Source organism: Seriola dumerili, unplaced genomic scaffold, assembly GCF_002260705.1.
Source record: "Seriola dumerili isolate Sdu_G_001 unplaced genomic scaffold, Sdu_1.0 BDQW01000149.1, whole genome shotgun sequence".
Lineage (NCBI taxonomy): Eukaryota > Metazoa > Chordata > Actinopteri > Carangiformes > Carangidae > Seriola > Seriola dumerili.
The window spans coordinates 3310774-3335705 of record NW_019174404.1 but is presented as its reverse complement, the minus strand read 5'-3'; the positions used below and the strand labels follow the sequence as shown (position 1 = coordinate 3335705).

At 40.0% G+C, this 24932-nt stretch overlaps 2 protein-coding genes across 7 annotated transcripts in view; both read left to right on the top strand.

The window, feature by feature from the left end:
• The window catches only part of LOC111225635 (sodium/calcium exchanger 3-like), a 97857-nt gene extending 88949 nt beyond the window's left edge, over positions 1-8908 (top strand). For 4 of the 6 annotated variants that reach the window (XM_022750627.1, XM_022750625.1, XM_022750626.1 and 1 more), the window contains 5 exons: positions 2970-3094; positions 3555-3654; positions 4183-4188; positions 6233-6502; positions 8532-8908. In XM_022750627.1, the coding sequence (XP_022606348.1) occupies positions 2970-3094; positions 3555-3654; positions 4183-4188; positions 6233-6502; positions 8532-8908 (878 nt within the window). Of the gene's footprint in view, positions 1-2969; positions 3095-3554; positions 3660-4182; positions 4189-6232; positions 6503-8531 lie in introns of all 6 variants that reach the window. The other 2 variants (XM_022750628.1, XM_022750623.1) reach the window with 2 other exon arrangements.
• Positions 8909-16566: 7658 nt separating this feature from the next.
• LOC111225561 (mitogen-activated protein kinase kinase kinase 9-like) overlaps positions 16567-24932 on the top strand; it is a 24698-nt gene continuing 16332 nt past the window's right edge. The window contains exons 1-2 of the mRNA XM_022750512.1: positions 16567-16957; positions 18214-18627. Coding sequence (XP_022606233.1) covers positions 16567-16957; positions 18214-18627 — 805 coding nt within the window. The remainder of the gene's footprint in view (positions 16958-18213; positions 18628-24932) is intronic.

The following is a 24932-nucleotide window of genomic DNA, read 5'->3' as shown; positions in this document are numbered from 1 at the left end:
AAAAGGAGAATTTTATTTAAGAAAAAAAGACGCTCAGTGGATTTATTATTTTGATATAATCATGATGCGATGGAGGTTTGATTTAGGATGGGAAGTAAAAGTAACTCTTCTTTTCTTATACATTAGTCCAGTACTACTTCATACTGAATAAGGGTTCATGTGTAATTATTACCTCCAAACTCTTTTATCTGTCTCGGCTGGGAGCAGTAAACTTTTGAATTAGTGTTATACTCATATCTGGAGCTCACCACGCAAAATATTCTGCCATTAGTTGATTTCTATTGGACATTTTCCCCACTAATAAACCTCGATTCTGCCCTGGTGCCCATAAAAAATGACAAAATACCATATTCTTCCCTCCACTTCAGCCGATCACATAATCAGTGCCACATATATTACAGCTCAGGGTCAATACTCAGCCATTTTCTGAGGCCATCACATTTCTCTCCTTCTTCTTAACTGGCTTTTCTCCTTATCAGTGATTCTTTCTTCCATTTCCACTGCTCATTGCTTTTTTTTGTTTTCTCCATCTCTTCTTTTCTTCCTCCTCTTCTTCTTCTTCCTCCTCCTCCCTGTCTCCTCTCCTCCACAGCCTGGTTGTTAGCTGATGGTAAGTTGTCCATTCTTCCCCTTTAAGCATCTCCACTAACATCACCTCCTGTGTGAACAGTGTGGTTTAAACATCAGCTGTAAATCTGAGGGTCCCTGTGCACAGTGTGAAATCAGTGATGATTTAGACGCTTTATTTTTTGCTGTGGATCGAGATTTTAAATCAGGTGTGATATAAATAAACTGCATGCCAACTCTGTTATCTTCCGCTGTCATTGTTACAAAGAACTACATGCTCTTTTGCTGCCCTCTCCCGCTCTTAACGCCGGATTTGCATGCTAATCACAAGATTAATTAATCATAAATCCATAAATTATGTTCTCAAGTCAAGAGCAAGGTACAAACATTTGATAACCGTCAAGATAAAAACCTGCAGTTCCGAAATTAGAAATTTAATTACCTTTGTGTGATTGTGTTATATATTTTTTTTTCAACATCCTTGTCAGGGAAGTAGTGTCATGTCGTGGTGCAGCGCGGAGCAGGGGAATGGCTGGATAATCAAATTTTAAACATGAGCAAAAGAAATCCCGTCAGGACTTGAGGGTACACACTGTCTTGGGTGTGTAATTGATTTAGCTTTGAAAAGTGTGTGTGTGTGTGCAGGCACTCATACGCCGGTATATTATGCATGCCTCTGTGTGTGTGAGTGTGTGTGTGTGTGTGTGTGTGCGCTCGCCGACACGTCCTCCTATCAAGGGGACTTGGCTGTGATCTTTAATGGCAATGTTAATATTTAATGGTAAGCGTGTTGTCAGCAAAGAGCAGCAGGCTGGGACTCGGGGGCTCGTATAAAAGATGACAAGGTCTCTGCACCAGGTGGCTCAGTGGGGGTGTCACACACGGAGCAGGATGAGAGGCCTCTGGATGCACAGCCGCCTCTTCTTGATAGAGTTCGACAGCACAGAATTGATGTTATGGAGCTCTTTGTAGTTTTGCGGCGCGCTCGGGAACTCTGGGAGGCATTGTGGCTTCTTTCTGCAGCAGAGCCACACAGGACACGTCTGATAGGCAGATAGAGGGATGCGTCAGGACGTCCGCAGTCCTCGGGAATCACTCTGAATATGGAAAAAACTGAAATAAGGCCTTAAAGAGTTTTGACAGTGAATGGAAAGCCTTGAAAGTGCTTGGTTTTTATTGTATTGCACCCAATTTCATCAGTGTGGCTCAGCTCTGCAAACCTATGGCGAAGAGTAATGATGATACAGTGTTAGATTTAAAGGGCCAGTTCACACAAATAAAATTAAAAAAAAATAAAAAAAAAACAAGCACGAAAGCTCTTGGCAAAACAATGCCAGACTTCATCAGCAGATGGAGTTTGCTCAGTTGTCATGGAAATAGATCTCTTGACATGTTTCTATTCAGGTCTATTCATTTGCCACAGTTTCAGTTCTTTGTGCTTCTATTCACCTTCTCTGTGTTTAGGCTGGTTCTGATCCACTGAGTCGCTGCCCGTATCTTGTTGTGTTTGTTCAGCCACTCCTCCGCCTGGTGGACCAATAGTGAACCAATCAGAGGGCTGGGATTAAGAACGTAAACGTCGTCTTTCTGCATACAGAAAAATGGCGACAGGTGTGGATGAGATATGTGCATCTTGACAAAATGTTGCACGTCGTCTTACTAAATAAAAACGCTCTAAATGAACATGTTTTTATTATTTGATTAATGGGAAAAAGGAAAACTCGTTCAGTCACTCGCTGCTGGTGAGTTTGGGAAATTCAACAAAATGACATGGACGCTGTGTATCACGGTGGTGGATGTCAAAACTTTGGCTGAAGTATAATCAGGGAAAATTAGTGTTTTTGTGATTTGGATGAAGTGGCCCTTTTGAAAATGAATGGCTTTCTCTGGAAGTTCTGCATGACCTTTTATTGTCATGTCTGAACCTAAAAAGACTTTGTAACCTCCAACATTCGGGAAGAAAAACAGAATAATGGGAAATCAAAAAGAAAAAGATTTGCACCCAATATTTGCATCTGCTGTGTTTGTGTGTCGATCAGTCAAGCACGCAAGTTTATCTAACCTTTACACAACAAGGCTGGAACGCCACCAAACCATCGGACACAGAGGAAGCTCTTGCAAAGTGTTAATGGAGTAAACAGTGCGACAATCAATCTTATAGATGTGCTTTAAATGCTGCACATAAAACAAATCTGAAATTTTAAGCCTGAACATTATGAAGGCGGGATAACTTCAAACTGTCACCAGTAAGGCAGCCGTCTGATGTTCATACCGTGGCTGAGTATGACACATGATAATCACCTGAGCATCCTCTTATGTTGATTGCCGTCGTTCTCAATGTGATTTCTTTTCTTTTCTTTCTTTCTTTCCTTTTTTTTTGTTTTTGCTCCCCCTGCGCCCAGATGTGCCAGACAGGAAGCTGACATCTGACGAGGAGGAAGCCAAGCGGATCGCGGAGATGGGAAAACCGGTGCTGGGGGAACACTCCAAGCTGGAAGTCATTATTGAGGAATCATACGAGTTTAAGGTGAGAAAGGTTTCATCTTCAAACAGAGCAAACGCAGCCTGAGATGCCTGATAATTACAGCTGGAACCGGTGTTTTCCATGCAGTCGAAACAGATAAGAGATCACGTTAACTAACCAGCTGCCACCTTGCATGGAAGAACAGCTGCATATTTCTAATTTCAGAAGGGTACTGTTGCTCTTCAGAGGCGTCCCAGCCCACATAGATGTACTGCTGGAGGAGATACGGTTTATATGCCTCGTCTAACCTCCTCAACCAAAAACAGTCCCACCATATTTGTTTCTGGTGTGGTGCTTTTATCATGCATCGAATAAAGGTTCGTGCCGCCTGGAACTGGATGTCACTGCCATCATGTGGCGGAGCTCGTGTATTTCTCTGTATCAGTCTCTCTGAATGCAGATTCCCGTCACTGAGGTAATAATGGACGGATTGGTGTTGTTGTTTTGGCGTTGTGTCACACAGAGCACAGTGGACAAGCTGATCAAGAAGACCAACCTGGCTCTGGTGGTGGGAACAAACTCCTGGAGAGACCAGTTCATGGAGGCCATTACAGTCAGTGCAGGTAATGTAAGAATCCACAGTGTTTTCGGCGGCACTTTCTCCAGCAGAAACAAAGCAAGACACAAATGTGAATGAATATGTTAGCTTCTTTTTGACATCAGGATCCTCAAAGTTTCCCTCCTTGAACATGCCAGTCTTTTATCTTTTATGAATCACTTGTGCATCTATAAGTGATTCCTGGTTGGACAGTTTTATGACACATGGGTCAAATTGTCTTGGCGTGTTATTTATTATTATTGATAATTACTGATATTGTTGTAAATATTGAGTTTTGTTATCTGCCGACATTATGACCAATGAGTAAATTTGAGCTGCTAATCTAAGATTTTATCATCCCACAGTATGAAAGCTGCTTTTTAGCACTTAATTTGATTCGTGTGGAGAGTTAGATGAGACGATATATTATTGTTCAATATGAAGGTGGAACCCAGAGACGGTTAGCTTAGCATGAAGACCAACAGTTTTTGTGATGATGAAACAAACAAGATAAATAGTATGATAATATAAGTTAATTATGGAGCTTTAGAAGTGGGTGGTAGGCAGATCCCTTTACCTTCTGGACAGAGCCAGGCTAGCTGTTTCCCCTTGTTTCCAGTCTTTATGCTAAGCTAAGCTAACTCTCCTGGCTCCAGCTTCTACCAATCTTCGTATCGAACCCTCAGCCAGAAAGCAAATAATAGTATTTTCCAAAATGTCAAACTATTCACTAAACTTTTATACAAGGACAAAAAGTTTTTCCACCGTCAAACTTACAGCCGTAGAATATCAGCAGCTCACAATACTGTTTATCACTGACTTCAGTCCAAAACTATTGGTGCCAGTATCAGCCTTCAAAAACTCATATCAGCCGCGTCCTCCTGGAAAGCAAAGCTCTTGAAGCACTGGAATAATCTCATGTACGTGAGAGAAAACTCATCCATCACGTCAGGCGGCGGCGGCGGCAGCGGCGGTGGCGGCATCAGATCCTCCTGCAGCCTGCAGTGCGGCTGCCGCTCTGTCCGCCGCAGTCACAGCCACCGTGAAGTGAACGTGGCGAAGGCCTCGGTCCATGACTTTGGTGCTGAAATATTTAATCCAGCGGTGCTCTTTATTTTTTCATGATCCACTCGTGGTTGAAAAATGCATGCAGCTCACATGGCCTGACACTTTGAATCAGCACGGTGTCCCTGCGCCTGTCCGCTGAGTTTCCTGTGAGCCGCTGGGACACAGAGGACGCCCTCCACAATGACGAGGACAACCATTTACATTCACACTTTTAGCTGATATAAGATGATGCTTTTATCCAGAGAGTGAGCAGGGGTTCATTTCCTTGTTCAGGCTCACTTTGACAGAACAAACAGCTGGTGCGATGGATAAATCTGTTGTAGGAAATCTCCCTTTGACCACTTGGTGCCAACAAGGTGCAAATACACCAAATACACAAAACTATCGTTCCAATTTCTAGTAGGTTTCATATATAACTTTTACATATATGTTTTTATTTATACTGTATATTCTTATACTGTATATGTGTGTTACATTTGTGTATGGGCCAAATTCATACCACATACTGATTTTGTACAGTGTAAACTTCATACTGTTTTAACAGTGTATTTACAAAGAAATCAACATATTTGATGATTTTTTCTGACACGACATGATGCAACAGACATCAAAATGTTTTTCCTGAGAATACTCTCCATCAGCAGCACATGCTAATATTCGACCATGTTTATTACAGTCCGTGCTTTGACACCATGTGAACTGTGAACACTTGACATTCTCAAAACCTGCTTACAGACAGTTTGTAGTTTGGATTTGGGACACGATGTGCGAGTTGTTTACGCACAAACTGAGCCAACAGCCAAAAGCCTGGAGCCCAGACTAACCTGATACTGAGAGTTGTTCACCCACAAAGTGAGTTAATAGAGAGGAGTTTGAGAAACCAGGTTAGAAACCCTGAATTATTAATGAATGTGAATATTAAAGAGTAAACCAAAGTTTATAACCTACAAACTGAAGTGACGGTGAAATCTATTTGTCTCTAAACTTCATTTGCAAAAACATGCAGCTCTTTTAATTCATTAAAAATGTCTCGCTCCCTGTGGCAGTTATTAATCTAGATATGTATTCAGAGTTGAATATACATAACAATAACCTGAGGCTGCAGTGAAACTGTATGACGATGTCTCAGGCTGAAAAATGTGAGAATTGTTGTTCTCTTCCTTCCCCTCTCTGTCATCCCTTATCTCCTTTATCGATCCTTTATCTCTCCACTCTTTCCCAACTCTTTACCCTCTCTGCTCCCTCTCAACTTTGTGCTTTATCATCTGTCATCATTCTCTCCTTGTCATACCCTCTTCTGCCTCATCATCCTCCATCGCTCTGTTCTTCCTCGCTCCCCGTCCCGTCTCTTAATATTCACTTCCCCTCCGTCACCCCTCTCTCTTTATCTTTGCCCAAATATTCTGCTATCTCTTCGTCCTCTGTGCCGCTCCGCTCTCTCCTGTCATCCGGTTACACTTCAATCTGTCTCGCCTTTCACCCTCCCCCTCCTCGACTCCCTCCTCCCCCCGCTCGGCCCCACCTCTGACCATTAGATGAGGACGAAGAGGACACGGGGGAAGAGCGGCTGCCGTCCTGTTTCGACTACGTCATGCACTTCCTCACCGTCTTCTGGAAGGTCCTGTTCGCCTGCGTTCCTCCCACGGACTACCTGAACGGCTGGGCCTGCTTCATCATCTCCATCATCATCATCGGCCTGCTCACGGCCGTCATCGGCGACCTGGCGTCTCACTTCGGCTGCACCATCGGCCTCAAAGACTCGGTCACCGCTGTGGTGTTTGTGGCACTCGGCACATCTGTCCCGGGTGAGTCCAGCTGTGGCACTTAAAGATTCAGTATCTTCATGTTTGTAACGTGTAAATCAGTTTTTTTAGGTCAGTTGATGGATGATATTGTTCTTTTATAGTTTGAAAGGAAAACTGTGACTTCATGAGGAAACATGCTTTGTCATCAAGACGGCCGATATTCTTATTTCCTCCAAACTGACATTTTCACCCGACAGGAGCAATATGTCACCGAGAAGTTGGACTCTGTCAGCGTTTTCTTTTATTAAAGGTCCTATGTGCGGCATTAATAAATCATTACTATTTCTTTTTTTGGGGGATGGGGGTGTCATAAAAACCTATTATAAATATTGTGAACAAACAAAGAGTAAAGCACAGACGACCTTCACACACCCATCGACTCATTCAGACGGTGTTTCGCTCCTTTCAAATGAACTGAATCGCTTGTGTTTGTCTTCATATTATTATTCAGATGTAACTGCGATGCCACAGGTTGTCGGTTGTTGTGGGAGATACTGTCGCTGTCAAAAACAAATTCCTAATATCTCCAACTTATAATTACAGCAGAGAGACTGAGAGAAACGGTTTTGGGGGCTGCTCATAATTACAGTTTAAACAAAGTGACATGAATGTGGCATTATCGTCATGATGATCTCCTTTGTTTACAAGAACTGTAAAGTATCTCTGTGGAGGAATGAGCAGTAATGTGATGTTCAAAGCTCCCCGTGTGCAGACTGTGAATGTGACTGTGGCATCTTTTCACATTGTTTTCATACTGATGACAGAAGCTTTTCTCTCTTTTTATTTGGCTGCTCATCACACACTACTCACTGAGAAAGTAATAACAATACATTCCCCTAATTATTCAGCAGCAAAAGCAGTGTGTTACATCACTCGCTATGGTACTCTCATTACACCAAGTGGTCTGCACCCGTTTAACACGTGCAAATAGAAAACAAGACCCTGCAGTTTTAACGGGCTGGCAGCTCTGCAAAGACCATCCAGCAGTTAGCTTAGCCCCTGTGACCGCACACAGTCCTGACCTCACAAGCTCCGTCCCACACCCTGCGACTCTGAAACAGAGGTGAACACAGAATTTAGATAAGACAACTCTGGAATTAGCCGGAGTCGCGTTTATTCGTCTGCCATCTACGCTGCACCTCCACCACACCCCAGACCAGTCTGCCCAGTAAGACAGTGAACAGGCCGCCATCAAATAACAAGTAACAAGTAACAGAGCGCCACTGGGATTAGTAACTCTGATGTAATGACTGAATCGCAAATTGTAATCCCTTACACTTAAACTTACTCACACATTACTGATAAAAGTAAAGAAGTCGTCACATTACTGTAACATGTTACTAAGTCATACGTTACTGCCCAACAGTGGCCACCACGAGGAGTCAAACTTCAAATCCTCCAGACACTTCAAAACGCTGCATTACACCTTGATGTGTTCAATCTGTACGTGTCCATGTGTGTCAGACTCATTGTTATAGGAAGAAGTTTTCCTTAATATATCTTGTCAGAAAGATATTAGAACCTCATTCTAAATAGTTTGACAAAGACAGCTTTCAGCCACATCTTGTGGTCTTCATCAGCAGAAGCAGTTAGGTCAGCTTCAGTCTAAGCCGAAGACCGTCTTTGCGTCTAGGTGGGGTTGACGATCGCCCTTCCTACGGCGGCCCTGAGAGCTGGCGGGGCTGCACTTGTTCCCAGCCAGGTTCATCACTTTTCAGTGTCCCCGTGGAAACACCTGTTGTGTTGTAGGACTTGTTTTGCGGCGCATTTGTGTCTCTGCAGGTGTTTTCTTAAGCTGCAGTGCGTCGAGCTCTCAGGGCCACCGTACCTTCCCCATATACACCACCTGCTATCATGTGACCAAAGTTCATACTGCTGATGAAGACCATGAGATGCAGTTGAAACATCAGCTGAAAGCTACTAAATGCACCTAACTATTTTCACAAAGTCAAGAATGATCCTCCTGCTCACTTTTAAAATCATTCAATCAAAGTGAAACCGTCATGACAACCGACTTCTGTCCCCACAGACACCTTTGCCAGTAAGGTAGCAGCCGTCCAGGACACCTACGCAGACGCCTCCATCGGGAATGTGACCGGCAGCAACGCCGTCAACGTCTTCCTGGGAATCGGCATGGCCTGGTCGGTGGCGGCCATCTACTGGCACATGAAAGGGAAGCCGTTCGTGGTGGAAGCCGGCTCGCTGGCCTTCTCCGTCACGCTCTTCACCATCTTCGCCTTCCTGGCCATCTCGGTGCTGCTTTACCGGCGCCGGGCCCACATCGGAGGAGAACTGGGCGGGCCCCGGGGACACAGACTGGCCACGTCAGCCTTCTTTTTCAGCCTCTGGTTCCTTTACATCCTCTTCTCCAGTCTGGAGGCCTACTGTCATATAGAGGGCTTCTAAACGGGAAAGACTTCAGCATGAGAGAAAACAAACACACAGGGGTTTAAAGTACAACTTCAGAGGTAAAAGAGTGAATTCTCACTGTGGAATTTGGGTCAGTCTTGTGTGGTGTGGAAGGACAGGAGAGGTAAACCCGGGGTTTTCCCAGACACCTCCCTCCCTCTCCCTCTCTCTCTCCCTCAACCCCCTCTGTAAGGATGCTTGGAGGTGTGTATCCTGCCCTCTAGTGCCGACAGGCCTGTTCGCCCTGGCTGACAGGAGAGCTGTCCTGAGCCCGCGCGAGTGTGCTTACAGTTGGGATTGGGTTACCACCAAATCCAGAAGATGCCGATGCCGACAGGTGGTCCTGCATTCCACTGGAAGAGACTGCAGTCTTATATCCGGAGAGAGTTGAGTTAATCAGAGGTCTATATTTTTCTCAACATCTGACGAGAACGACTTTTTTTAAAAAGTATTTTGGGGATAAAAACGCAAAAAATAAATCAAACAAAAAAAAAATAAATAAACACACACACACACACACACATGCACACACACATATAAAAGAGGAATCAAAGAACTATTTTCTGATCTATGTTAAGGAATAGCAAAAGATTATATCATAAATGGAAATATGTTGTTATGAGTGACAGTGGGATGGATTCATAGTATTTATTTTTATTTGCATAGTTTCCTAAGGAGCATTGCAGAGTTCTCAGAAATCACACAAAGAAGAAGAAGCAGAAGAAGAAGAAGAAGAGGAGCGACAGTGACAGTTCATACTGGCAGATGAATCACCATTCAAACAGGCGAGGAGGAAGAGGTGGACACAGTGAACATGGTCAAACTGCCCTGGACATTACTTCCGTACTCTATACGTATCTATATATAATATATTTCCATATTTTCTGTATATTTTGAATATTTGTTTAAATGTGGTCACCTTCTGCTCTAACAACAGAGGATTGCTGTGGCTAAGCGGGACGGGGAGGGGGGGTCAAACTATATACTGGAACGATGTCTTCACATTTCTAAGAGTTATGTATCTTGCCTAGGTAAAAGTATGACATTGTATTTTATTTATTTACTGATATCTTGGTCTCACTCGAATTTTCACCTTTTCAATCAGAAATCTGAAAAAAAAGAAAAAAAACAAACAAACAAACAAAAAAAACAAAACAAACAAAACAACGTGTTGCTGCAGAGATAAATTCAGAGGTATTTTTGTACTGTTCCATCCATGCACTTTGCTGTATAGTTCTATTTATGGAGACTTCTACTTGTACATGTGCAAAAGGCCCATATTAAAAGTGTCACTATGGACTGAACAGAGTGCCTGTGGAGGGAGAGGCGTTCGCTGCAGCTGCCCACACTGACCAGTCATCAGCTCTGCTCCGCTCAAGAGTTTCTCTCCAAAGTGGTGGAGAAATGTTTTTAAAGCTGCATCAGTAGATTTTTGGCCACAGCAGAACAAACTGAAAACCACGACTAAAATTGCGACTAGTAATTCTTTGCATTATTGTTTGATTATTGATTAATCTGGAGGTAATTTTCTCAATTAACTGTCTATAAAAATGTAAGAAAAATTGTGGGAAATGTGGCTTCACATTTCCCAACAGTCTGATATGAGTCTTCAGACAGCATGTGTTGTCTGACCAGCAGCCACCAACCCAAAGATGTTCAGCAAACACTTACAGAGATCAGAGAAAGGCTGGAAATCTTCCCATGTGTGGGATTACAAACAGCAATTACTGTGATATTTCTGGTTTGAAAAATGACTCAAATGATAAATTGATAATAATTGTCGACTATTTTTCTGTCAATTGACTAATCGTTTGATCATTGTTGCAGCTCTAAACACATCATCCGCCATATTATAACCTTATAGAAAGCCAAAGTCTTGCTGCCACGAGATGCTAGCTGCTGCTCTACTAGCTTCTGTATCAGTGCAATCTAATGAAAGGTTTCTTTCATCTTTATCAGGTTTCACCCTCCAATTTTAAAAAAAATAAATGTGTATTTATTAAGTTTAAACTTTTGTGATCTTAACAAACTTAAACAACAAATTATTTGTTAACACACAAAAAGCTGTAGCTCCTATAAAAATGTACCAGTACGTCACGTCACTGTAACTTGGTTTCTTCCATATCCATGATAAACAACAACAATATTCTCTAATAGTGTAATTTTTCCAGCTCTGTAGCTGTAATCACTGCTGACTGAAAACAACATCATCGTTCAGTCTTCTCTGTCCTACTGTTATTAACGCCTCACTCTGCGACTTTTTGAAAAAACCCGAGGTTCTAGGGCTTATGGGACATTTTGTTTGTTAAACATTGCTAAAAAAACAGAAATATTAAATGAACAACAATATTTCATTCTTGTTTTTTACCCTCCCTGTCTCAAGAAACGGAGTGAATTACATGACGTATTGTTGACTAAGGTTATATTCCAGGCCGACATTTTACAGTGTCAGCGTAGTTTTGAATAATGTTTACATGTTTATACAAAACCCATAAGTTATAGTTTCACTTTGGCTCTTTGTAAAGTTGCTATGGCTAATATGTTAGCAAATAGCCACTGACAGTGTACAATTAGTAGATATGGAACCATTTGGAGTCGTTCTTCTGAACTTAAGTTTAATATTCTCTCTATTTTTGCCAAATATAATATAATAATATATCTGTCACCATTAGTGACGAGCTAATTTAAGCCCAAAACAATCAGCTAAAAGAGGCCAAATGCTCAATACAGCTAAAGAATTGAGTAATAATAATAATCTTTGTGCTCATAATTATGAGCAACACCTCTTGCGTTTGATTTAGTGTTAACATAAAATAAACGATTAGTGCAGGTTGAACAAAGTAAAATCAACACAGAAAATCAAGGTGAATCCATCTTCAGAAATGTTGTTGTTGTTTTGATTTATTACGATTGAACATCACAACTCTGCTCCTGGTCGTTATGTGAAGAGTGGACGTCAGTGATGTTTTATTTTGGATTGAAACTCTTCAGTGAAGGAGCGTTGTGGAGCGGCCGCTGTGGTCGTCAGGGCAGCAGGTAGCTCCAGGTTGAATCTGAAAGTAGCCTCATATTGATACTGAATGCTGTTTAACACATGACTGGTGCTTTGTTTTTAAAATGAGAGAAAAAAAAATTAGTCGTTTGAAATCCCAAGAGCAGTAAAAAAAAAAAAAAAAAGAAAAAAAAAGTGTTTATTACTTAATTTGCATAAAGTGTATATTAGTATATAATCAGTCAATTCTTGGCTAATTTAAAAATCACCCAAGATTACCAAAGAGGTGGGATGCAACATCTGTTTTAAAAAAAAATACAAAAAAGAAAAAGTTTTTCAAAAAAAAAGAAAAAAAAAAGAAAAGACAGTGAGTGGCAGTGACACTGTATTTCCACAAGGGGGATGTCAATCTCCAGTCCCTGTGGTCGTCCCTTCTTCTACTTCTCTATTAGCACTCCTCCTCCTCCTCCTCTTCCTCAGTGTTCTTCCTGTGTGGTGAGCAGCGCTGTAAATACGTCTCGTGGCTGAAATCGGATGATCTTTCCCCGGCCCTGGACCACACCTGCTCACCTCACTCCCTCTCTCTCACTCTCTCTCTCTCTCTCTCTCCCTCCCTCTCTCCCCCCCCCTCCCCCTCTCTCCCCCTCTCTCTCTCTTTCTTTCTTTCTCTCTCTCTCTCTCTCTCTCTCTCTTATATATAAAACACACACACATTCGGAGTAGAGCAACGGGTCCACTGCTGCATTAGAGGGAGGACAGTTAAGACGGCTGACTGTCCCGTTCAGAGGCAACACAAACCCACATTATGTACATAATTTTTTCAGTGTATGTTTACATAGACACAGTATAGGTGTCCTGGGGGGGGTGCGGGTGGGGGTGGGGGGGGTAAAGCATGTCAACACGACTCTCACATCTCATCTACAGGTTATCTGCAGTCGCTTCATCTGAGCCAGTGTCAGTGGAAGTGTGAAGTTCTCAAGTTTTTCTCATATCTTTTGAGCCGCTGAGGCTCATGGCGTCGCCCTTTCCTTTGTTCGGATCCTGCAACAGAAAAATATTTTCACTCTTGAGTTCAGCGGGTTTTTACAATGACAAGGAAGTGCCAGTGCTCTTACTGTTATCTTTGCCTAAAGTGGCTACTTGTGTTGTTTATTTGGTTGTATTCTTGATTTTATCTGCCGGGATGTGTTGAGCTGAGCGTCGGCCAGTGTGTGTGTGTGTGTTTGTGTGTGTGTGTGTGTGTGTGTTTGTGTGCTGTGCATGTTGCCTGCTGAAGCCAGGCTGTGCGTCCTCCTCCTCGCACTCGTGTGCACAGGCGGCGTTTGTTGTTGGTCTTCACAAAAGGGCACGACTCTTAAATTGGTTCTGTCATTTCTGTCTTAAAGAATACATATCTTAATTCTGTAAAAGAAACAAATTATTTATCGTACACATCACTTCTCAAGGCACCAGTCTTTTTTCTTTTTCTTTTTTTTCCTCAGGCTGCAGGATGGAAGTGAAATGTCACCGTACAGTAGTTAGATTTGTGTTTGATGATGTTGTGAGACACTGAGGAAAGCTTCAGTGACGAGGTGAAAACTATTCTTTTAACTTTTGTTTTGTTTTTTTGTTTTGTTTTGTTTTTTTTGGTGTGTGTGTGTGTGTAACAGAAAAGGGGCACATTTTAATGGATGGGTATGTTTTTTCCTGGCCTGCAATGAGATGTCAAAATAAAAAAGCAAATTTCCAAAGCTGACGATGTTTTGAGATCAACCCGTTTTGTTCTTTTACTGTGGAATAAAAGCAACTTTCTGGTTCATAAGCAAAACACTGGCTTCACTGACTTAAATCTCACCTCTGTGTCTTTGAATCTATGTGTCCACTTGCAGATTTTGGGAAAAAAAAACTGTGTTCTTGATATCATATTGCCACTGTCACAGAATTAACTTTTCAGGAATTTAGGAGAGCAGACTCATTTACTGCCTGTTCACACTGTATTTTTGTCGTCACAAACAAACCCTAGTACTTCCCCCCAAGATGACATGATCTCTTTAACGTATCACGTAACGACAGGGACGTGGCAGAACGTGCTGCTATTAAGACGCTGTATGCTGCGGTGAAAAAGCACAAGTGTGACGGCCCAAACCGAAGGTGTGGATTTCCTTTTAGAAGACTTACTCTAGAGAAATGTTTATTTGGAAATGACCCCTGATTCTTGTTTTTTCAATTTTCTGTTCTCATCCAGTCTCGAAGCCGAGTGACGGAATCACTTTGTGTCATTTAAAACATCCTTTTCTTCAGCTTGCAGCTACTTTTGACTCCATTTCTGTGAAACCAGTCCATTGTCTAGTAACTCGTAACTTTACACCGTAATTATCTCCATGTCTGTTGATTCCACTTCACTTCAAATCTCCAACCATATCTAACAAAGCTTCCTGGTTGTGTTCGCTCAGGTCATGTTTTATTTTGCCTGTTGTGTATGGTGTGTTGTGTGTTTTTCATACTGCTGTTAAAGTGGCCAAGAGCAGGCGGCTTTGTTTACATTTTACAAACCACAGAAAATTCCAAATTTGGATTTGACACAAAGAAACGGCACTGAGGCAACGATCCTGTGAGCTGCAGAGACGTTTTTGTTGATATCAATGTCTCACGGAGGCATTTTCAGGTACATTAAAGCTTAATTGAGCATCAAAGGGTATTTTCTAACCTTTCTTCCCTGTCTTCCTCACCTTACTTCACTCTTTCTCTCACACGCTTAAGATCAGAAGTTTTTATTTGGTGCCTGATGGGAAACAAGCTGCCGCTGCGACTGTCTAATAAAAGTTTTCACAGTAAAACTCAAAACAAAAGCAAAATAAACCCTCAGATGTCACACATCTGGAGGCCTGTTTCTGCCAGAAAAATAATACAAATAGAAGTTAAATGTTTTGTCTCATAAATTTGACTTACTATCTTGTTATTTACATTTAATAAGCTAAGATTTTGACTTTTCATCTCATATTTTTGACTCTTTATTTCATAGTTATGACTTATGGTAAAATGTTTTTGACTCAAAAGTCAAGTGAACATTATTCTTACTAACTCATTTCCTTTTCAATAAACTATCATTTTTACTTTTTTATCTCATAATTGTCATGGTTTGATATGGCAGACACCTTTTGTTAGTTTTGTTTGGACTTTTTGCACTTCTTGTTTTATTTTGTAATCTGTTTCCTGGTGTGTCTCAGTTTTTTGCTTCCTGTCTTGGTCCTGTGTCTGTGGTGATTGTCTGTCCTGCCCTAATGTGCTTCACCTGTGTTCAATCACCCTTGCCTCCCTTGTCTATATAGTCTTTGTGCTCCCCTTTGTCTGTGTCGGTCCGGCTGTTTAGTTCTGGGTTTGTTCACGTCCTCGGTTCATGTTTATTATTTTGGTAAATAAACCTGTCTGCACCGTCTCCCGTGTGTTGGCTGCATTTGGCTCCTACTTACCACCAAACCCTGACAATAATTTTGACTATTTCATAATTTAAGTCAAATTCCTTCCTTAGGCTTAAATGATCAAACCTTTGACTTACTATTTTATAATTGACTTAATAAGATATTATTTGGTCTTACTGTTCTTTGACTTACTTTAAGCAGTTTGGTTTTAATCATGTCAAATTTTTCATCTATTTTTCCTTTTCCTGGCAGAAATGGGCTTCCACACACGTCGCCTCATATTTAGCACCTCTGTATGTAGTATACTAATACTAACAATGTATACATACACATGCACACACCTCATGTGCAAACAGATCCTTGTGAAATGTGTCAGTAACTAAGCTACAGTATATTCCTGATGTCTTACAACACAACATTTAGACTTTATCTGTTTGTTTTTTCGTGAGCAAGTTGAAATTTAATCAAGTAAAGACAAATCCTTTGAGATTCAGGAGGTACTTTTGATTGGATTTTCAACTACACACACATGCACACACTCCGTGTCCTCTCATCACGTCACTGAAACACTGGGAATTGTTCATTTGATTGTTTATGTGGACTGTTTTTTACTCCTTGTTAAATGAATTCTGTTTTTATTTCAGGGAATTGTGCATGGACTTTCACCTTGAGTTGAATATTTTGTTATGTTTTGTTTATTTTTGTTTTTTTGAGGGGGGGGGGTCTGTAACTAAATAAAGGAGACTATTTGAAGAAAATCAACAGCTTCCTTGTGTGTGTACAGTTGGCGAGGAGCAGGTTCATGCTGTGTGAAGGGTGACCAGCGTTTGACGCTTAGAGGAGGGCGGGAGATAAACTGTTGCTGACGTGTCTGTGGACCAATAGAGAGCCGGGGATGATTCGCACGTTGGCACAATTGGCTTAAAATAAAGACTAGTGCGCTCCAGGAGTTACAGCGATGATTGGGTGTTGGACTGTGCGTTAAATCATCAAGCTGCTGCCGTGTGTTTGATAGCAGCCAGCGGTGATTGAAAGGCGGGCGATGCGGCAGAATGGTGCCTCCAGTTTCCTGCAGGGTTTGTGTGCGGGATTAGCCGCTACTTAGCTTTGTGTATGTGTGTGTGTGTATGAGTGTGTGTGTGCGTGTGTGTGTGCGCGTGTGTGTGTGTTTGTGTGTGCAGACGCAGGGCGCTTCGAGCCGCCAGCACAGCCGCGTCAGGTGGATGCGCCTGCAGTGATCCAGGTCGCCCCTATGGATCGCGTCCATGGATGTCTTCAAACCCGCTTTGGACAATAGTTTGAGTCCCAAGGCGTGCGTGTCCTCATCGGAAGAAGCAGAAGCAGATGTTTTTCGCTGGCCGACACCGCAGAATGGGATCAGCGCCGCGCGGGATGCGGGACCCGCTGCGCCGGGTTTCTGGACGGCCGTGTTCGACTATGAAGCGACTGCGGACGATGAGCTCAGCCTCAGGAGGGGGGACCTGGTGGAGGTCCTGTCCAAGGACTCCCTGGTGTCGGGAGACGAGGGCTGGTGGACCGGTATGATAGCAGACCGGGTTGGCATTTTCCCGTCTAATTATGTGAGCAAAGGGAATGGCATCCCGGAGGAAATCCGGGACACCTCGGAGCAGCAGTACTCGGTGCCTCCTCTGCACCGTGAGTATCCTATTGTGCTTCATCACTGTACTGATGAAATGGATGTGCTATCACTAAAACTCAGCACAGGGCAGAGTCTTCCCTTGTCTTTTGTTCGAAGGCCACAGAAACCCACGATGAGACTGCTGTGTCATGGCAGGCGCAGCGCTCTCCTGTTGGCCTAGAAACTGGCTGGTCCAAGCATCCTCCAGCTTCAGGACCATTATTCATCACAGCGCCTGTCAAACAAACAGCCAGCCGCGGTCACCCCGCCTCTGTGCTCAAATTACAATGCACAATGTGTGCGGTATCCTCAGCAGGAACTGGACACGTACCTGCAAGTCCTGCACAGGCAACAACCTATTGTCAGGAGATATAACAGGAATCTTTGTTATGCTTGGTCTGCGTTCATTTTCACAGTGACTGATGGTGTTTGCACCAAAACTGTGCAGCAAGAGAGAAGGAAATATCAAGTAGTGCTTGTTGAGAGAAAGTGTCTGCAGCTAAATGTGCAGCCAAGGCCTCAGAGAGATACAGTAAGCAGAATGAAAAGCAGCTACATGCCAGCAGACTGTGCTGTGAAGGCCAGAGTGTAAACACTCTCACTTCTTACTGCTTTTTGTGAGCTATGTGGCAAGAGGATGCTCAGCACAAACAGACCTTACACGTACATTTAAGCATAAACAGGCTTCTAAGAGGGTTTAAATTGTTTGGGTGGACCACTCAGCCTCAGCTGTCTTTGTCGGCTGTGTCAGTCTTTGTCGGCTTTCATGTCTTCAGAGGCAGCTGGCCTACTTTCACATACCATCCCACCTGAAATATTCATCAAGGTCAGTCTGCTGAGTAGACTGTTAGGAATCCACAACATGAACATTTGTAGCTACAGTCCAAACACAAGACACACAGGCTCCTGTTCACATCATCAAACACTCCTTTCGTTTAAACACAAGAGGATTGTCGTCCTTTCTCCCCGTCCGTTCTTGCTTCTCCAAACGGACCTGCCACATTTCAGGACAGTTGCTCACCCTTGTATAATAGCAGGAGGGATAGTTCTACTAGATTCTGAATTTGGGGCAGCAGGGTGGCTTAGTGCTTTGAGGAAGCATCCTTCAACCGAATGACCTGGTTTTGGGATCCTTGAGTAAAATAGTGAATTCCTGGCTCTGACCTTTAATGTCTTTGATGGCTTTGAGCAAAACTGGAACGCCACTTTAAAGATAGAAATGATGTCAGCTTTGTCTGCCACTCACTTTGTCCTCTTTTGCATCTCTCCTCAGTCCTGGAGATTGATTTCTCAGAGCTGACCCTGGAGGAAATCATCGGGGTGGGTGGTTTTGGGAAAGTCTACCGCGCAGTGTGGCGTGGCTCAGAGGTGGCAGTGAAGGCAGCGCGCCGGGATCCGGATGAGGACGCCGAGCAAACTCTGGAGAGCGTGCGTCAGGAGGCCAAGCTCTTCGCCATGCTCAACCATCCCAACATCATGGCTCTGCTGGGGGTGTGTCTGCAGGAGCCCAACCTGTGTCTGGTCATGGAGTACGCCCGGGGCGGCCCCCTCAACCGGGCCCTGGCGGGGAAACGCATCCCTCCCTGCACGCTGGTGGACTGGGCCGTGCAGATCGCCCGGGGCATGCACTACCTCCACAGTCAGGCCATCGTCCCCATTATTCACAGGGACCTCAAGTCCAGCAACAGTAAGAGTCTCTCCTCTCTGTGTGTTAATGTTATTGCTGCAGTGAAAGAAAACTCTTTATCTCTGTAGGAACTTGCTTTGTGAAACTCTCCCAAAATGAATCAACACAGCATTAATCAGTTCCTATTTCACTGACTATTTTAATAAGAGTTGCATGTAGATCTGCATTTAATAATTATCATTTTCATTATCTGTTAATTTTGTGATTATTTTCTTAATTTTTGTCTAGAAATAGGCAGAAAAATAGTTACAAATAGCCATCATACTTTCCTAAAGACAAAATATTCAATTTACAGTGGTATAAAACTGAGAAAAGCTACATGTTTGAGAAGCTGGAACTAGACAATGTTTTACTTTTTTTTTTAGAAAATGGCTTAAATGGTTAATCAGTCATCAAAATAATTGCCAATTCATTTTCTACTAACTGACTGATAGATTAATGACCTAATTGTTTCAGCCTTAGTTGCATGTTGTTCTCTGTCTTACATCATTAATACATACATACATCTGTGGAGTTACTGTAGGTATTAAGTCAGACATGAAGAAACCATTTTGAAACATCGCTTTGGTCTCTAGTAATATCTGATGGCCATTTGTCATTATTTTTGTCATATCATAGGGTAAATTATAACCTGATTGATCAATAATAATAATCATAATTGTTATTTGTATCCTTAGTCCTTCATGTTTTTATTGGTGTCTTTAATTTCGGTTGTTTTTCTGTAGTTAACTGCTGGAAGGAATCATCATTACCAAACCAAATCAACCTAATTTTTTTTTGTGTGTGTGTGTGTTTTGTTAAAACCAGTAATGTCATGATCTGGAATAGTAACTGGTATTAAAGAGAAACCTTGCACAGATATATTATGGTAATGTTGGGCAATGGCACACTCAAAAATAACTTATGCACCTGTCATATATATATATATATATTATAAGATATACGAAAAATCTATTGGACTGTGCTTAATCCATGATAAACTAGTAGTGATTTACACTGATTGTATATCATTCAGAAATGAGAGCAGAAAGGAAAAGGAGTTTGCATGTATGTTTGTGGAGCAGCTGTAATCTTGCATTTTACCCAACTGGATCCCCTAAATCCCAAGCCTATTACTGAGGATTTACCCAACGCTCTGCCCCAGCCTCCCTACTGGAGGCTCCGCCAATACATACAGCCAGCCTCTTTCCTGCCATTGGCCCGTTCTCTGGTGATCAGCTCAGCCACTTCACTTCCAATAGGCTGCTTTAAAGTGTTAAGTCGGTCTAACTAGTTGCCATCCTGGGCTCTGTGGGGAAAACCCATGCCCTCTTCACAGTACAGGCAGAGTACAGGACAGCGTAGCACACCAGTCTAATCATGCAAGTGTCTAATCCACAGGTTTTCTTTCCTTTCTTGTCTGTTACACCAGATATAGGTTATACTGTAAGAAGTTCTAACCAGTATGTCATTCTTTTCTTGAGCATTGTGGGTGTTCTTAATGCATTAAATGAAAAAATGTTATATTTATATATTTAACATCTGATTTGCAATCTCCCATGACCCAAATATTAATATCAAGCAAGGTGGTCCTCATGGGTTCCAGACGCTGCAGTTGAGTAACTTTAGTCTAATCAGTGGTTACAGAAGTTGCTCAGGATACACGTCTGCTGTTGGGAATAGGATGTGGGCACACTAAGGCCCCTCCCTGTGACGCATCACTGTGGTAGTGAAGTGGTTGGTGGCAGTTTTATGAAGCTCAGTCCCTGAAAAAGACATGAAAGTCAAGATTTCTCTCTTGCATATCTAACATATGAATTCATAAACAGGGACTTACCCACTGAGTGGTTTCATTTATAGCTGTGCTCATGGGCGTAGGTGTGGTCACAATATCCCTGCCACCCACCCAAAATAGTATAATAGTATAGCAGGGCAAAAAAAATTTCAAAAAAGCTCATATTATGATGAGGCATCAAATGTCATACTATATAGTAAAACATAAAATGTTGGTATACTATGACATTTTATGCCCTACTATACTATACCGTTTTTCACGTTTTTATGGCTTACTATACTATGCTGTTTAAATACCTTACTATACTATGACATTTATATGAAATTTTATGCCTTACAATACTATTAGGTTTTTTCACATTTTTATGCCTTGCTATACAATGACATTTTTAAGCCTTACTATACTATGACTTTTTATGCCTTACCAACTATGGTGTTTTTATGCCTTACTATACTATGACATTTTTATATAATTTTATGCCTTACTATACTATGATGTTTTTTGACATTTTTATGCCTTACTATACTATGACTTTTTATGGCTTACTATACTATGACGTTTTTATGCCTTATTATACTATGACATTTTCATGAAAATTTATGCCTTACTATACAATGACTTCTTATGGCTTACTATTCTATGGCATTTTTATGCCTTACTATACTATAACATTTTTATGAAAATGTATTCCTTACTAAACTATGCTGTTTTAATGCCTTACTGTACCATGACATTTTTTCATATTTTTATGCCTTACTATACTATGACTTTTTTTGACGTTTTTATAACTTGCTATACTATGAGGTTTTTAGACATTCATTTGCCTTATTATACTATGACTTTTTTTATGTTTTTATGCCAGACCAACTATGACGTTTTTATGCCTTACAATACTATGACATTTTTATGAAAATTTGTGCCTTACTACACTGTGACATTTTTAGACATTTGTATGCCTTACTATACTATGACATTTGATGCCTTACAATACTATGACGTTTTTATGTAATTTTATACCTTTCTATACAATGACATTTTTTCACATTTTTATGCCTTACTATACTATGACGTTTTTATGCCTTATTATATGATGACGTTTTTATGCCTTATTATACTATGAAATATTTATGAAAATGTATGCCTTACTATACTATGATGTTTTTTTCACATTTTTGTGCCTTACTATACTATGACGTTTTTATGCCTTACTATACCATGACATTTTTCACATTTTTGTGCCTTACCAACTATGGCGTTTTTATGCCTTACTATACTATGACATTTTTCTGAAAATTTATGCCTTACTATACTATGCTGTTTTTTGACATTTTTATGACTCGCTATACTATGACGTTTTTAGACATTTGTATGACTTATTATACTATGACTTTTTTATGTTTTTATGCCTTACAATACTATGTCATTTGTTGCCTTACAATTCTATGATGTTTTTATGTAATTTTTTGCCTTACTATACTATGCCTTTTTTCACATTTTTATGCCTTACCAACTATGACGTTTTTTTTTTTTTGCCTTACAATACTATGACATTTTTGTGAAAATGTATGCCTTACTATACTGTGCCAATTTAATGCCTTACTATACTATGACTTTTTTATGCCATACTATACTATGATGTTTTTAGATATTTGTATGCCTTACTATACTGTGCCAATTTAATGCCTTACTATACTATGCCTTTTTTCACATTTTTAGGCCTTACCAACTATGACGTTTTTTTTTTTTGCCTTACAATATTATGACATTTTTGTGAAAACGTATGCCTTACTATACTGTGCCAATTTAATGCCTTACTATACTATGCCTTTTTTCACATTTTTAGGCCTTACCAACTATGACGTTTTTTTTTTTTGCCTTACAATACTATGACATTTTTTCACATTTTTATGCCTTACTATACTAAGACTCTTTATGGCTTACTATACTATGACATTTTTATGCCTTACTATACTATGACTTTTTTGACATTTTTATGCCTTACTATACTATGACATTTGATGCCTTACAATTCTATGACGTTTTTATGTAATTTTATGCCTCAATATACTATGATGTTTTTTGACATTTTTATGCCTTACTATACTATGACTTTTTATGGCTTACTATACTATGACGTTTTTATGCCTTATTATATGATGACGTTTTTATGAAAATGTATGCCTTACTATACTATGACATTTGATGCCTTACAATTCTATGACGTTTTTATGTAATTTTATTCCTTAATATACTATGACGTTTTTTGACATTTTTATGCCTTACTTACTATGACGTTTTTTGACATTTTTATGCCTTACTGTATATGACGTTTTTATGCCTTATTGTATGATGACGTTTTTATGAAAATTTATGCCTTACTATACTATGACGTTTTTTCAAATTTTTATGCCTTTTGTGCCTTACTATACTATGACGTTTTTTCAAATTTTTATGCCTTTTGTGCCTTACTATACTATGACGTTTTTTCAAATTTTTATGCCTTTTGTGCCTTACTATACTATGACGTTTTTTCAAATTTTTATGCCTTTTGTGCCTTACTATACTATGACGTTTTTTCAAATTTTTATGCCTTTTGTGCCTTACTATACTATGACGTTTTTTCAAATTTTTATGCCTTTTGTGCCTTACTATACTATGACGTTTTTTCAAATTTTTATGCCTTTTGTGCCTTACTATACTATGACGTTTTTTCAAATTTTTATGCCTTTTGTGCCTTACTATACTATGACGTTTTTTCAAATTTTTATGCCTTTTGTGCCTTACTATACTATGACGTTTTTTCAAATTTTTATGCCTTTTGTGCCTTACTATACTATGACGTTTTTTCAAATTTTTATGCCTTTTGTGCCTTACTATACTATGACGTTTTTTCAAATTTTTATGCCTTTTGTGCCTTACTATACTATGACGTTTTTTCAAATTTTTATGCCTTTTGTGCCTTACTATACTATGACGTTTTTTCAAATTTTTATGCCTTTTGTGCCTTACTATACTATGACGTTTTTTCAAATTTTTATGCCTTTTGTGCCTTACTATACTATGACGTTTTTTCAAATTTTTATGCCTTTTGTGCCTTACTATACTATGACGTTTTTTCAAATTTTTATGCCTTTTGTGCCTTACTATACTATGACGTTTTTTCAAATTTTTATGCCTTTTGTGCCTTACTATACTATGACGTTTTTTCAAATTTTTATGCCTTTTGTGCCTTACTATACTATGACGTTTTTTCAAATTTTTATGCCTTTTGTGCCTTACTATACTATGACGTTTTTTCAAATTTTTATGCCTTTTGTGCCTTACTATACTATGACGTTTTTTCAAATTTTTATGCCTTTTGTGCCTTACTATACTATGACGTTTTTTCAAATTTTTATGCCTTTTGTGCCTTACTATACTATGACGTTTTTTCAAATTTTTATGCCTTTTGTGCCTTACTATACTATGACGTTTTTTCAAATTTTTATGCCTTTTGTGCCTTACTATACTATGACGTTTTTTCAAATTTTTATGCCTTTTGTGCCTTACTATACTATGACGTTTTTTCAAATTTTTATGCCTTTTGTGCCTTACTATACTATGACGTTTTTTCAAATTTTTATGCCTTTTGTGCCTTACTATACTATGACGTTTTTTCAAATTTTTATGCCTTTTGTGCCTTACTATACTATGACGTTTTTTCAAATTTTTATGCCTTTTGTGCCTTACTATACTATGACGTTTTTTCAAATTTTTATGCCTTTTGTGCCTTACTATACTATGACGTTTTTTCAAATTTTTATGCCTTTTGTGCCTTACTATACTATGACGTTTTTTCAAATTTTTATGCCTTTTGTGCCTTACTATACTATGACGTTTTTTCAAATTTTTATGCCTTTTGTGCCTTACTATACTATGACGTTTTTTCAAATTTTTATGCCTTTTGTGCCTTACTATACTATGACGTTTTTTCAAATTTTTATGCCTTTTGTGCCTTACTATACTATGACGTTTTTTCAAATTTTTATGCCTTTTGTGCCTTACTATACTATGACGTTTTTTCAAATTTTTATGCCTTTTGTGCCTTACTATACTATGACGTTTTTTCAAATTTTTATGCCTTTTGTGCCTTACTATACTATGACGTTTTTTCAAATTTTTATGCCTTTTGTGCCTTACTATACTATGACGTTTTTTCAAATTTTTATGCCTTTTGTGCCTTACTATACTATGACGTTTTTTCAAATTTTTATGCCTTTTGTGCCTTACTATACTATGACGTTTTTTCAAATTTTTATGCCTTTTGTGCCTTACTATACTATGACGTTTTTATGTCTTAATATACTATGACTTTTTATGGCTTATTATACAATTACGTTTTTATGAAAATTTATGCCTTACTATACTATGACGTTTTTTTCACATTTTTATGCCTTACTATACAATGACATTTGATGCCTTACAATTCTATGACGTTTTTATGTAATTTTATGCCTTAATATACTATGACGTTTTTATGCCTTACTATACT